We start from the raw sequence: 14,947 nt of genomic DNA on the forward strand, positions 1-14,947 counted from the left end.
TTGGATTTTCAAATTTATGTCCTTCACCAAATTTGGGCAATGTTTACCCATTATTTGACTATTTTTCCTGCTCTAGCTTCTTTATCCTTTCCGTCTATGATTCTAGTATCCCTATGTTAGGCATTAGAAATTGTCCCATATGGGGTGCCTGGGTGGCTCAGTTGGTTAAAGCCTCTGCCTTTGGTCTAGGCATAATCCCAGGGTACTGGGATTGAGCCTGCTTCCCTCTCTCTCTCTGCCTGCCTCTCTGCCTACTTGTGATTTCTGTCAAATAAATAAAATCTTAAAAAAAAATTGTCCCATAGTTCCAGGAAGCTCCATTTATTATTTTCAATCTTTTCTATCTTCATTTTATTCTGATCAAAATGATTTTTTTTCAAAAGACTTATTTTAGAGAGAGTGCAGTGGGGGAGGGGCAGAGGGAGAGAGTCTTAAGCAGGCTCTGCATGGAGCCACACGTGGGGCTCCATCTCACGACCTTAAGATTATGACCTGAGCTGAAACCAGAGTGGGTGCTTAACTGACTGTTCTATCCAGACACCCTTGATTGAATGATTTGTTACTAGGTCTTCATGTTCCCTGACTCCTTCGTCATCTCCCTTGTTTTCTTCAGTCTACTGACTTTTTAAAATTTCAGGCAGTGTATTTTTCTGTTCAAAAATTTCCATTTGGGGGCACCTGGGTAGCTCAGTGGGTTAAGCTGCTGCCTACAGCTCAGGTCATGATCTCAGGGTCCTGGGATCGAGTCCGCATCGGGCTCTCTGCTCAGCAGGAAGCCTGCTTCTCTCTCTCTCTCTCTCTCTCTCTCTCTGCCCACCTGTCTACTTGTGATCTCTCTCAGTCAAATAAATAAATAAATAAATCTTTTAAAAAAAAAAATTTCCGTTTGATGTGTGTGTGTAGTTACTACATCAGTTAGTAATATTTTCTTTTACCTCACTGAGCATAGTTAGAATAGCTGCTTGAAAGTCCTTGTGTGAAAAGTCCAACATCCAAGTCCTCTTGGGATTAGCATCTGTTGGTTCACTTTCTCCTTGGAAATGGATCCTATTTTCCTCACTCTTCACAAATTCAATAACTGTGGATTATATCCTGGACATTGGAAATGTTCTATTGTGGAGGCTTTGGATTGTTTTACTGTTCTGAATGGCGCTGAGGTTTTTTGTTTTAGGCAGTAGATTTGGTTAGCCCCACCTCCACCCTGCCGTGCTCTACGGGGGCAATGGCTCAGATCTCGGTTCTGTTCTTGAAGCCTTGGCTGCAAACTTCTTTCACACATGCATGGTTCGAGGGGATCTGCCAGAGACTTGAGTGGAGTCTATACACAGAATTTAAAGTTTCTGCCTTCTCTGACTCTCCCCTTTTTGGCTTCCCCTTTACTCTTGGCAGTCCTGGTTATGCTGGGCTCCTTCTACTGTTTTTTATCTACCAGCAAGATGATCTTTCTGTTGAATTTCTTATGCGTCTGTGCTGCTGCCACGATGACTATACTGCTCTTGGGCAAAGCTGCAAACAAAAACAAACACATGAGTCACAGAAAACCTCTTCTAAGCTTGTCACTCCCCCCTACAGCCTGCCTGTCCTTGTTCAGTCTCCAAAGACCGTTAAGAGATGGGTTTTTTTATTTTTTTTTCTTTCCAGAGTTTATAACTATTCTTTGCTGGAGGATCCACTGATTAAGGGCCCGCCCTCAGTGCTATAAATGTGGCGCTCACCCCTTGAACTAGGAAATCGCGGTGACCTCCTTGACGAATTAAGGAGTTTTCTTTCCTTTTGCCCAGTTTTATTTCCTTCCAGGATGGTTTCCACCTGGAAGCCCAGTGACTGAAATAAAATTTGAGTGTTGACTCTGGCCTTGTAGAATTGGGTACAAAGTCCTTGTAAAGGCAGATGTAGCCCTTTGTAACTCTCTCTTGCTACCTGTACGCTGCAGCAAGGTGCTTGCTCTCAACCCGGTATGTTCCACAATCCTGGAATACTCATCCCTTTGTTTCTTTTACTCTCTTTCCCCTGCCTAATGCCAGCAAACCTTCATGGAGTTCACTCATTTTCCCCATCTTGAGTTTGGCATCCCCTCTGACTTCTCACTTCACATTCGGTGGGTCCCTCTGGCATGGGACTTACGGCTTTGTTATCTTCTGCTTGGTTGTCTGAACCCCCACAAGACCAAATTCAGGGGGTGCCAGTCATGCCCTAGTTCTTTAACAGCTTAACCAGCTCCCCTCAAGCTAACTTTACACACTACCTGATATGTAGTTGATGCCTTTTGTTTTTTGCATTTAAATTTAAGAGTACAGTTTTTTTTTTTTTTTTTTTTTTTTTTAAAGATTTTTATTTATTTGTTAGAGAGAGAGATACAGAGCGCAAGCACAGGCAGACAGAGTGGCAGGCTAGAGGCAGAGGGAGAAGCAGGCTCCCTGCCAAGCAAGGAGCCCGATGTGGGACTCGATCCCAGGACGCTGGGATCATGACCTGAGCCGAAGGCAGCCGCTTAACCAACTGAGCCACCCAGGCGTCCCAAGAGTACAGTTTTTCATTTCTGCTCTCGGTGGGGGGGTCTGGTGTGGGCACACACAGTTCCTCGGAAACAGAACAAAGGATTTGTGGCTCCCTGTCGCCTACGCACTGTGTTCAGTGTATCGGTAAGGCGCATTTGCTCACCTTGTCTTCCTTTCACGCTCCCTAACTATAGGTAGTCAGCTCAGAATCATGTGAGATTATTAAACTCTCCACTGAGAAGAGACAAGGCGGCGGGATTTCTGGAGCTTGCTGATGGGCAAGCCTCTTCTGCCTTTGTCTTTCTTAAGAATGGGGGAATCCAGACATTGCTGGGGAAGCTGGGTGTACTTGCGTGTGTGTAAATGTTGTACCTCAGGCAGTAAGCCAGCAACATTCTCCCATCCTGAGCATTAGGTGATAAATCTGGAGCCCATCCCTCTGTCCCGGCTCACGAGCTGCTAGGGAATCTGGAATGCACTCTCTCCCCATCTACCGTGTCCCATTCCCGCTGAAGGGATCCGCCGACCTTCTTTACAGAACCGTGAGTGAGTTCCTGAGCCGGAGCTCCGTGTCGCCGCCCATTCAGAGCAGGAGCTGCTGAGCTAGAACGCCACATTCTTCCTTTAGAAACAAAGGAGTTTCTTTTTCAAAGAACTTTCCTGTGTTCACTTAGTGTCTTAGAAGAACACGTGAGCTTCCGGTCCACCTGAAAAGAAACGACAGATGCTTTCATCTTTTTCTAATCATGCAGATAACACGCTCCTTATAAAAGTATTTATACACTGATTTATTCAATAAATATTTATCTTGCATTTCTGAGCATGCCCTGCTCTGAGAATATAGCTAAGAAGATAGACTGAATTTTCATGAGGCAACACCTATCTAACAAGTGTTGGTGAGGATGTGGACAAAAAGGAACCGTCTTGCCTTGTCGGGGGAATGCAAGCTGGTGCGGCCACCGTGGGGAGGTGGGTTGGGGGATGGGCGAAATAGGTGATGGGGATTAAAGAGGACACTTATGATGAAAAAAAAAAAAGTTAAACTAGTAATATGCAAAAAGAGAAAATGTAGAAAAATGACAGAAAAATATAGAAGAACTTAAAAGCTCAATACCCCCAAGATAACAGTGGTTTAATCTCTGGATTTTGTGTATGTTTGTCCTTTAGGCATCAGGCACCATCGCTCTTCCTCTTCTCATTCCAATAGCCTTAACCCTCTTGCTCCTTTGTCCTTCATTTCCCCTATGGGGCATATTTCCAATTCCTGAGCATCTAATCATCAACCTATGTAATGTTTGGCTCTGGCCTGAAAAAAACTGTTTAGAATGCTAATTTTAATCCCAAGGAGCTTGTTCTACTTTATATGTTTGAGATTCTGAATTTTTCCAAACCCATGAAATACTAATTATTAAGTTATAGAGGTATTTCCCACTAAATTAAATTAATAGACTTACTCATTTTATAGTTTAATAAGGGAGTATTAAAACACGAGCTGTACCTTATTTATAATTGCAAGAAAAGTGATAAATATCTAAATGCCATCGATAAGAGACCAGTTAAATAAATAATGGACATCCACCCAATGGAATGCAATGAACCCACTACAACAGCTTGCTGACCTAAAAAGAAAACTAATACACATGGCAGGATATTCACAACAAATTGAGTGAAGAAAACCCCAAATTAAACATAGAAAAGGATATTTTGTTTGTTTCCATTGATGTAAAATTGGATAGATATGTGTGTACATGCACAGAAAGCTATCTGTAAGGAAGCAAGCAATCTTTTTCTGTAATTCCTACTGTGTAAGATGCTCAGTAAATACATTATGATAGATGTCCGTGGTATAGGGGAAAATCGGATGACACGTATAAATTGTATCATGCATGTTTGTGGGGGAACCTATTTGCTTGACTAAAAGTACTCTTCTCCTCCTCTCTAGAATAACGAACTACAAAGCAGGTTGGACTATTTAATAGAAACCCAGGCCAAGCCTGAGGTGGAGACCAGAGAGATTGGAGTGGGCTGCGATCTTCTCCCCAGGTATTTGGGAATTTCCTATTTTCCTGACTCAAATTCCTCTCTGACTTCAGAAAAATACTTTACGGGGCTGTGATTACCAGAACTGCATTCTTTCTATCAAAAATAGTTCTGCAAAGATAAACGGCAGCTGGGGGCATTGTGCAGGGCGGAGGGGGTAGCAAAGAGAAGCCTGGGGAAGCCATGTCCCAGAGAGAGAGACATGGGCGCTGGTGGGAAGTGAATGCACTGGTTCCTCTGTCCACTCATTCATTCACTCAGTAAACATCTGCTGCGCACCTTACCTGTGCCAGAGGCTTAGGGAGAGGAATGAAGTTGGGTTCCCAACCCACAGTCTGGGAAGGGAGACAGACACAGAGGCAGGCATTTACAACACTGCAGGAGGGACCTGCAAGGTGCTTTGGTAGCACAGAGAGGAGGGGGGTCTAAAGCTTAAACAAATTCATCTCTGCCCCGGAGCCATGACACAGTCCAGCACTGGCTCAGTGTCATGAATAAATTGAATTGTTTCAGTCATGACAGGTGAAAAAGGACCACAACCTTGTTGGTCCAGTTGCGCTTCTGAGCTCGAGGACTGACCTATTTGTCCTTAAACTGCTCCACACACCCATGCCTGGGTCTCTCCTTAGTAAAATCAGAATCTGGGACCCAGTAACCCACCCACCATCTCCAGGTGCTTGCAGCTGTGCTCGGCCCAAAGAGAACGTACAACAAGGTGAGAATGAGGATGCCCTTGGCTGATGGCTTGTGGCCCGTGATTTGGGTAACCAAAGTCCCAAAGTACCCCAACTACTGTGTGTAGAATTCCCGTGGGATCACGGGGCCACAGAAGTGCAGAATCCTGGAACCCTGAATGGTTCGATCTGGCGGGAAAGGGTTGTGAGCCCATCACTGAGCTGGGATGTCAGATACCTTGGATCTAGTCCTCGCGAGCAGCACGATGTGATCAGGCCGGACCGTCTTTGCTGGAGCCTCCATTTCCCAATCTGCAAAGTCAGTGGTTTTGAGTAGATTTCTCAGGTTTAACAGGCTCAAGCAGGGAAAAAGATACGTAAACAGACTCAAGGTCTCATTAATATCAGGGGCAAAGTCCATAATAAAAATATGGCTGAAAAGAACGGTCATGTCCAGGGCCTCCTTCTGATATATAAATAGTTTGGCCATTTCTCTCCTCTTTCATTTTTCAGGAACCAAGTCGTTTAGTCCACTTTAATTGCCCACATAATAAATCTTGTTTGGCTTAAGATGGGTGCAAAACTAGGTCTGAAACCAATAAATTGTTTGTTTTCCAATTCCCACGTTTTGGCTTAAAACAAGGTTTTCAATTTGTAGGCCGAAGGATAGCCTGAAGCAAACTTTTATGGCTAAGTTATGAAACCACAAAGCGGTTTTCATAATGGAAGTGCTGACAGACCCTTAACTTATGGCCATGGTGAACTTGGAAGCCACTTCAGCATCTAAAAGCAGCTTTTCCATAAATGTAACATTTGGTTTCCCCCAGGATCCATCTTAGCACTTTCACTGCGTAGGTCAGTCAGCAGAGGAAATGAAAGCTACGCGTCTGCATTTCCGAAAAGGCAGGGTAAGGTTCCATTCGTTTCCTCTCCGATATTTATTAAGTGCCTACTATGCGAAAGGTGCCACACGGGTCTGAGTGGCAAGGAGCACGGGGTCTTTAGAGAATTCAGAGCAGCAGTTTCCCACCTGTGCTTCTCTGAGCTGCCTCACTAGGCTCCGGGCTCCATGCTGGGGCTCAGGGGGAGACCTCCGGATGCCTCAGGGTGCGGGAGGGGAGCAAAGAGCTGGCCTGTGGGGACCCTTCCCCTCCTGAAAAACAAAAACGACACAAAACCGAGAAACGCAGCTTTTAGTGTGTTTTAGATGTTGGATCCCAAATAAGATTTTGTTTGAATAAAGAAAATGGAACCCCCTCGTTGGGTTTAATCCCCATGTTTGATAGATCCCAAAATTGAGGTTCAGAGAGGTAAGTGATTCACTGGAAGCCACACAGCCAGGATCGGAAGCAAGCCTTTGGAGTCCTGGTGTGGTACGTGTGTCATTTTAAAATAATAAACAGGGTTGCTAAATTGTATTGTGAATGTTCTAACAAAATTCTCGTTCTTTTTTTTTTTTTAAGATTTATTTATTTGACAGAGATCATAAGTAAGCGGAGAGGCAGGCGGAGAGAGAGGAAGGGAAACAGGCTTCCTGCTGAGCAGAGAGCAGGATGCAGGGCTCCATCCCAGGACCCTGAGATCATGATCTGGGCCAAAGGCAGAGGCTTAACCCACTGAGCCATCTAAGTGCCCCAAAATTCCTGGTTCTTACTTGGACTTTGAACTTGCATCTAATACAAGGTCCCATGGTGTTTTCCAGAATATTTTGAAAATGGCCCCCTCCAAAATGTTTTAGATCAAAGTACTGCATTAAGTCTTTCTTCTGCAGATGAGTTTTGTTCTACCTGTTCTCTCACAAAGAACCTGGCAGTGTAGTCCACTGGGAAGCCTCAGGCTATGGGGCTGCCACAGCCCAGCCAGCAGCCGGCCAAGCACAGCCTTAGGCAAGCACTTAATTGCTCTGAAGCCTTCATTATTTCATCCTTAAAGTGGGAACAAAGAGGACAATACCAAATCTCGGGGGGGGGGGGGGGTTTCTAGGGGGACTAAATGTATATACGGCATTTAGCATGGTAACTGGTTAAGCACTTACTTAATAAAGAATAGCAATTATTACTATTAACTACACCAAGGCTCTGATTTTTCTTGTAAGACAATGCATCAAATAGAAGTGAATTTGGGGGTGCCAAGACAATTTCATTCACTTTTTACTGGTGGTTATAAGTGATTTTGCTCAACGGACCGATGGTGTTTCAGTATGCATTAAGCTCTCCAATTAAACTCTCCCTGCTTTCGAACCGTCTAGACAGTGCATAAAACTCTGGAAGGCCCCGCGATGGATGAGGCCTCTGTCAGCTGAGATGTCAGAGTAGTCCTGGCATGTTCCAGTGCTGGGCACACAGCCTCATGGGACAGGAGCGGGCCACCTCGGACTCATTTCTCCCTCCACCTGGAGGCCTTTTCATGCTGTCCTACTGCTAACAGCGTCTTCCTTACAATTACTGCTGCTAGAAAAATTATGCTGGAAAAATTCAAAATCAGCCTTTACTTACAGAGCCAGTTAAGCCCCTTTTGTGACCTCCTCCCCACACTGCCACCACTTCCCCATGTGTGCCAACTCTGTGGACTCCAGTGGACAGGGACCCTGGGCTCTCAGGCCAGTGCCCGTACAGGACTAGCCTGGCACTTTCTGGATGTTCCATAAACCTGGGTTGGAGGATCTGCCTCTTGCTAATATCTACAGCTTTTTCTCAGTTTCTCAGCCAGAACTAGAAGATTCTGACCCCCTCGGGAGTCTGCTGGGCTGGTGAGATAGGACACAGGCATAAAGCGCCCAGCAGGATGGGTGCATTTCCTATTTCCGTTAATGCTGCCACCACCTTCCCAGGTCCCTGAGGTTGGTTCACTCCAGACACCAGTGCCCCCAGGATAGCCTCAGTGCCCATACAGGGCTGTCTGTCTCCTCCCTTCGGTCCCACTGTCACCAGCCTGCTGGAGACCTGGGCTCTCTAGGTCTAGTCAACTGAAGAACACCTTCTGCCTCCAGTTTCTCCTCAGCTCCTTCCCCTCTTCATCCAACCCTTGCATTCCATACGTTTCTAGAATGCAGAGATCTTACAGCAGAGCAAGGAGGGAGGGAAAGGGGGGGGAGAAGGCATTCACGGTGATTTCAGAGGCTTTTAAACAGCTATTTTTTAAAGAAAAGACACAAGAGTTTGATTTAAAGGTTCGATACATGTTAGTGAAAGCCACTGAGAGCAATTTCCAGCCCGCTAGCCTTCCTTCAAAGAGAAAGATGAAAAACAAGAAAGAAAAAAGAAATTTTTTCCCCTTGCCCCTTAGTGACACTTGGTCCCCAGCAAGCTCAGAAATTATGTCTTAATGGGTGTGATGTAATGAAAAATATTCCCTGTGGTCATAAGTGCCGGGCACATAGTAAGTGCTTTAAAGTGCCAACATGTTCATACTTCTGTTGTAGAAACCAGAACACAAAGTAGTTTTTGTCACTAATTTGCTGACTCTGCTGTTGTTTCCCCCAGGGGACCTGCCTCTTTCTGGACTAACAGGTTACCAATAGCCTAAATTTGTTAAAGAAAGTGGTTGAATTTCAGTTGTGGTTCCAATCATTTGTGTTCTTGAAATCCTGTTGTTTCCTGGTCATCAACCCAATAAAATACCTCACTGCTTTTTGAAAGGCTGAGATATCCGAGCCTCTTTTGGAAACCCAGAAAACTCACCTTTATGCATATTTCTGCCTTTTACAGGCTTTTAGAATATTATCACCAGAGACCAGTTCTGCTACATGGAATTTTCATAGTGGTTGGCAAAGTCACCATCTGGCTTCTGCCCCAGCACTCCACTAAACTGACCAGTCACGTCCCTGGGGACCCCTGAATTCCCAGATCTTGTGGGCACCTCTGTGGTTGGTGACACTCTGACCACTCACCCCTTGTCCTCTGGTTTCCTTCAACATCCGTACATTTCGTGATAGCTCTGTGCCTGGCCTGAGGGAGCTGCTGGAGTCATGAAGATGAGTGTGGTTTTCAGCCTTCAGGAAACTATGACTAGTAGAGGATGTGCAGACCAGAGGGGGACAATGCGGTGCTTTCAGCGGTGCTTCAGAAATCTAGGGACCTTGGGTGGCTCAGTCGGTTAAGGACCTACCTTTGGCTTAGGTTGTGATCCCAGGGTCCTGGGATCAAGCCCCCCCATAGCATCGGGCTCTCTGCTCAGTCGGGGGCCTGCTTCTCCCTCTCCCCCAGCTCATCCTCTCTCTCACGTTCTCTCTTGCACATGTGCATGCTTTCTCTCGCTCAAATAAAATCTTAAAAAAAAAAAAGCCTATATGACAGTCCTTTTCAAGGTCTATGTGGGGAGGGTAGTTTGGAGGGTATAGAAAAGACATATTGAATCTCTTGGGGAGAGACCTGTGAAGTTTCGAATTTCCCCCAAGCTTCTAATACACCATGAAGCAGCTGTAAGCCACCTATGGTTGAAAATCACCGCAGCGTAGTGGGAAATGTTAACAGCTAGGAAAGTTTAGCAAAAGTGGACCTTGTAGAGGCAGAAGATTTGAGCACCACTGCTCAAGGAAATGGACAAAAAGCACAAAAAGAAAGGAAAGATCATTTCGATCCCTGGAGTAGGGAATCTGGAAAATTGTCATACGGGAGGTGATGTTTGGTTTAAGTCTCGAAATGCAGGCAGAGATTCATCAGATCCATTGGAGTAGGGAAACAGTCAAGACAGGAGATGGCATGAGAATGGCAGTGTGGCTCCAGTGACAATTGTGTTTCTTAGCAAGGCCAGACAGCAGATACGACAGGAGATGGCAGAGGACCTCTAAGACCGTGCACAGGAGGCTAGATTTCATCCTAGAAGCAATGGGGAGACTTGGAAAAGTTTTAAGAATGGTATTATTGCTTCGCTCGTGAGGAAGATCTCAGACCGCAAACTGGGTAGAGGATTTGAGGAGGAAGACCATTTAGAACACTATTCCAGGATTCAGAGAGAGGTTCTGAGAGCCTGAACCAGGGCAGTGGTTGAGGGAATAGAGAAGGCATGACAAAACAGTTAAGGAGGCAGAATCCACATCGCTTTGGGAATGACAGGCTACAGGCCGTTCAGGGAAGGGAGCAGACTCCTATCTCATACCCACCACGCCATTATGGGGAGAAGGAATGTAGCTGCTGTAACAAAAGCCCACAGACCTCAGCTTGGCAACATCAAGACTGATTTCTCCTGTTACGGAGCAAGGCTGGTTGACATGGGCCTCGCTGCAGTCATTCCGAGCCCGGATTCTTCCAGCTGCTCACCCTGCCTGGGCTTTGGAGTCCTCTTGGACCCCCCACTCTATCTTCTGCACAAAAGGGAAGAGACTGGGCAGGGAGGATGATGTAAGAGGATTGTAGGAGTTAAACCTGGAAGAGAAAATTCTCTCTTCCAGTTTCATAGACATCATTTCCATCCTTGTAGGCACATGGCCCATCAAATTGCAAAGGATGCTGGGAAAGGTAGTTATGAGTCCAGGAGGAAAAAGAAATGGAAGATTTTCTCCATCTCAGCCACCAAATCCTGGTTAATTCTACTTCCCCAGTATCTCCTTACCCTTTCCTTGCTACCTGACCTCCAGTGCTACAGTTAGAATTCAAGTTCTCACGATCTGTCTTCCACATCCTAAATAGCAAAAAACAAACAAACAAACAAACAAAAAACCCTCACATTCTGCCTCCAGACTAAGCTCTCTGCAGTCATCCCTCAGTGAAGCTGAGGAATCTTGCTCGAATAAAAAGATGAGCATATCCTGCCCCTCCTTACAAATATTTAGTGGCTCTGTGTCCCCTTCTAAACCCCTTAGCGGGGCACACAGAGCTCTTCACCGGGCCTCGTCTTCTGTCACTTTCCACCATGAACTCTTCGCTCCAGTTCTGCCAAACGTGCCTCCTTTCCACAGCCACGGCCCCTGTGCTCACGTTCTGCTCTTGCACACCCTGTCCCTTCTGCCTGAATTCCCGTCTCCTCCTTGACCACTTGAGGCACGCCTAGGCACCCTGCAAGATTCCCCTCTCTGTGCACATTTCCAGATGCCCTCCTAAGTGCTGCTAACTCGTTCTGCCCTCAGTGTGCCCATGATATGTCAATCCTTGTATTGCTCCCGGTCCTGACAGGCCAGGAAGACCGAAGAGAACAAGGGGCAGTGGCACACTCTGGGGCTAGCACAGCGGAAGTGGTTACCAGCCTGGGCCTGAAGAGGCAGGGGGAGGAAGCCAGGAGGACAGACAATGGGGACAGCTGCAAGCTGTGACCTTTGCTAGGGGAACGCCGCCAATGACCAAGCTGCAGTCTGGCCGGGAGGGAACACAGGTCCTGACCGCTCTGTCCTTCCAGTCTCTCATCCCCTGCTGCCAGTTCCCAACTGGTCAGAATCAACCGGAAGCTAAGGGGTAAGGGAGCCCATTGATGCTGACCACTGAAACTGATCAGTTCAGGTTCCCAAAGGCACAGAGGTGGAGACAGGGGAGAGTAATCTGAACGGGCAATTGGAGACTATCCAGCAGAGCTCATCACGTGTCTCTTAGAGCACCTAACACATTAGTTATTTATGTACATCTGTTTCCCACTAAATTAGGAGTTCCTTAAATACATGTTTTTTTTTTGTTGTTTTTTTTTTTTCCTGAATTATCGATGCCTAGCACAACCTTTGAAAGTTGCTGAAGGGTTGCCTGGGTGGCTTAGTTGGTTAAGTGTCTCATTCTTGATTTCAGCTCAGGGAGCCTGCTTAAGATTCTCCGTCTCCCTCTCTCTACCCCCCCCCCTTCAGCTCTGCGCTCTTTCTCTTGCTCTCAAATCTTACAAAGTTGCTAAAAATAAAGGCCCCTCTTCTAATACTTAAATGGAAAATTCAACTATCAGTTTATAAAATTGTAGGGTACAGCGCTGGCAAAACCTTCCTGGAGTTGTCTTACAATGAAGAGTATGGACAGTTTTGTTCCAGCTTCCTGACTGGCCTTTTCTCGTTTCTCAGCCCAGCAGGTAGGACTCGTGAAATCTCGATACCTTCCAGGAACTACACTCCGTACACACGGGTCTTGGAGTTAACCACGAAGAAAACACTGACCTAGGCACGTGGAGACACACACTTTGTACGGATGGACAAAAGCCCTAGAACCGTGCGGCTCGAGGTTTGGGAAGGGAGGCTTCTGCTTCCTCCTATCCAAGTTTCAGCCAGAAAGGGGACTGCTGAGGTTCTGATCTACTTCTAAAACATGAAGGAAAAGTGAGGTAGAAGGGGGGGGGGCAGGAGAGAGAGCTTACAAGGTCATATTTCAAACACCCAACCATGCTTTACTGGGCCATCATTAGCTTTCCAAGTAGACACTGAAATTCTGTCAGGAGAATTCCCTCACAATTGATTTTCTGGTTCGCTAGCCTTCGGTTGGGAGGAAAAAGGGCATTAATTTGAAATTTCATGTTATTCACACCAGGATCATTTGTTACAGCATGAAGGTTTTATTCACCCATAAAAGTATTAGAAGCGACGTTTCTCTGGTGCCAAGAAGCCTGTCTCCATAGGCACAGGGGCACCTGGGGATACCTGACCCTGCCAGGGAAGGGCGCTCACTCCTCTTGGTCCCCAGGATCTGTGTGGGGTTGTGGGAGCCACGGGTGGCGACTGGTCTCCTGTGGGCACAAGTGCCTCGTTCTCATGTGCTAATCCTTGGTTTAATTTGTGCCTTATGCCTTCATGGGGCTCACTGAAATCAGTGTATTTATTTCACCTGTGATTTTTTCTTCCCTTTCTCACTTTAACTGAAAGAATTTTTTGTATGTTAAGACTATTATGTGAAAAGGTAATCATTGAATGTTTTCAGTATCAATTTTTTTTTAAATAATTTGTTCATGCATGTTCTACTCTGATATAACCTATGTTACATATGTTTAATAAATGCCATATATTTTGTTCTAACTACATTGTCTCTGGATTTCATCCATGACCAGGTAGCAGGGGTAGAGAGCAGATAGGGGTGTGTGTGTGTGTGTGTGTGTGTGTGTGTGTGTGTGTGTAAACCCTGGAAGTTGTCTAACTCTAATTATTACATAGTAATTTTACCTTCCTGAAGTGAGAAACAGTTTTGTATGCAAGGTTTTGTCCTAAATTAAAAAAATAATAATAACATCCTATAATAATGCCTCTATCAATGTTTTCATTTCAATCCTTCTTGGCCTTCTTAAAACACATGCACATACTATTTATCTTGTTTTGTATTTAAAACACATATGGCACTCTATTGAAAGGCAAAATCATGATATTTAGGAACGTGGCCTCTGGAGACTGAGCTCAGTCACAAGTGTGTGCTTTGGGCAAGTTATAGAACCTCTTCGAGTTCCTGTGAGGTGGGATACATGATAGTTCTTTCCTAGCTGGAGTTGGTGGGAAGATTAAATGAGTTACTATCCATGAAGTTCTCAAATCGTGCTTAGTACCCAGTAAGCAATTAACAAATGCTATTCTCATGACATACTTTGTGATCTTTTTCACTTCCTGTATTATGATCATTCTATACAGGTATGGATATATAGATCCAGGCCACCGTTTCTTACAGTTAACTGGATTCCATATTACTGATGTACTATGATTTACTCGACCTACCCACCCATGCTGGGATTTGGGAAGTTATCTTTATTTTTTTTTAAGCAGCCCTCTGATGAACCATCTTGTACACACACCTTTGTACACTTGCCTAATTACTCTCTCTGGATAAATTCCTAGAAGAGGAATCACTAGGTCTGGTCAAAAATCATGCAAACTTAAGTCTTTTGGTGCATATGGTCCACTTGGGCCTGTTGAAATCTGTGTCCACGTAAATTCTTACAACAGGATGAGAATGGGGTTTCCTGACCCCTTTGCCAACACTGGGAATGAGAAATGAAGGAGTGTATAAAGTTGCTTTAGGCAGACCCGTCCCCCAAACAGGCAGTGAAAAAAGTTCCTTCAGGATATTGCCTTTGGATCCCTGAGCTGAGGGACTGTGCAGGTGTGAGCTGCAGGCCTGTAGGCGTCCCCAGGGCCCAGAGAGAGCATGGGCAGCAAACAGGAAACAGGCCTGGGCTGCAAGGGAGTGGGGCTTTCCCTCAGGATCCTGGAATCAGAGAAAGCCTGCTGCTTAGTCAGAGGCAAGAGCCAGCCATGGAAACAAAAAATTCAGGCCATGAGACTGAGTTTGCATCTGGGTGGGACCTGCCCCAGAGCAGAGATTTCAGGACTGGCCAGCAAGAGGCACATTTAAGAAGTGCTTGGAGTTGCGTGATAGACGTGCCCTCCTCCCTCTAGAGGGTGCACCAACCAAGGCTGGCCCCTGAGCGGACGGACGGACGGGGAGTCTACCCTGGGAACCCTCTTCCTCTCCAACAAATGCTATCTTCCTGCTCCAGGAGCTCCAGGGTGGTCCCCCCCAAGAGTACTGTGGTACAGACCACAGTACTCTTCTTGATACCCAGACTTAGAGGCCCAGTTCAGTTCAATCAGCACATGTCAGGTGCCACCTGCCAGATTTGAGGGGGGGGGGAAGACAGGTATATGCACCTCGAGACCCTCCCTAAAATTGTTCCCAGTCTGTTTCCTCCTGATCTCTGTCTTTGAATCCCAAGGGGCTTTTTTCCGAGCCTTCTCTTGTCCTATTACATCTAATAACTGATCATCACGTCCATTTCCTGTCTCTCCTGTGATGCAAGCTCTTTGGGGGTAATTTCCCATCAAGGAGGGGATTCATCGCAAACCTCGATAATCATGAA

At 45.8% G+C, this 14,947-nt stretch overlaps 1 protein-coding gene and 1 long non-coding RNA gene across 3 annotated transcripts in view; one reads left to right on the forward strand and one right to left on the reverse strand.

Annotated features, from left to right (window-relative positions):
• LOC101674511 (myocardial zonula adherens protein) overlaps positions 1 to 13,121 on the forward strand; it is a 90,499-nt gene extending 77,378 nt beyond the window's left edge. Inside the window, exons 12-14 of one of the 2 annotated variants that reach the window (XR_006602785.1) lie at positions 4,441 to 4,541; positions 6,040 to 6,120; positions 12,180 to 13,121. Coding sequence is in view for 1 of the 2 variants with exons in the window: in XM_004777292.2 (XP_004777349.2) it covers positions 4,441 to 4,541; positions 12,180 to 12,276 (198 nt within the window). In the remaining variant the exon portion in view is untranslated. The remainder of the gene's footprint in view (positions 1 to 4,440; positions 4,542 to 6,039; positions 6,121 to 12,179) is intronic. The other variant, XM_004777292.2, reaches the window with a different exon arrangement.
• LOC106004157 lies at positions 861 to 6,733 on the reverse strand. The gene is made up of 4 exons (XR_006602786.1): positions 6,243 to 6,733; positions 5,451 to 5,524; positions 3,026 to 3,205; positions 861 to 1,506 (listed from the first exon to the last, which is right to left on the reverse strand). It is a non-coding gene; the product is annotated as an uncharacterized LOC106004157 (long non-coding RNA).
• Positions 13,122 to 14,947: the final 1,826 nt, after the last annotated feature.

This window comes from Mustela putorius, unplaced genomic scaffold (assembly GCF_011764305.1).
Source record: "Mustela putorius furo isolate JIRA1106 unplaced genomic scaffold, ASM1176430v1.1 tig00003896_pilon_pilon_pilon, whole genome shotgun sequence".
NCBI lineage: Eukaryota > Metazoa > Chordata > Mammalia > Carnivora > Mustelidae > Mustela > Mustela putorius.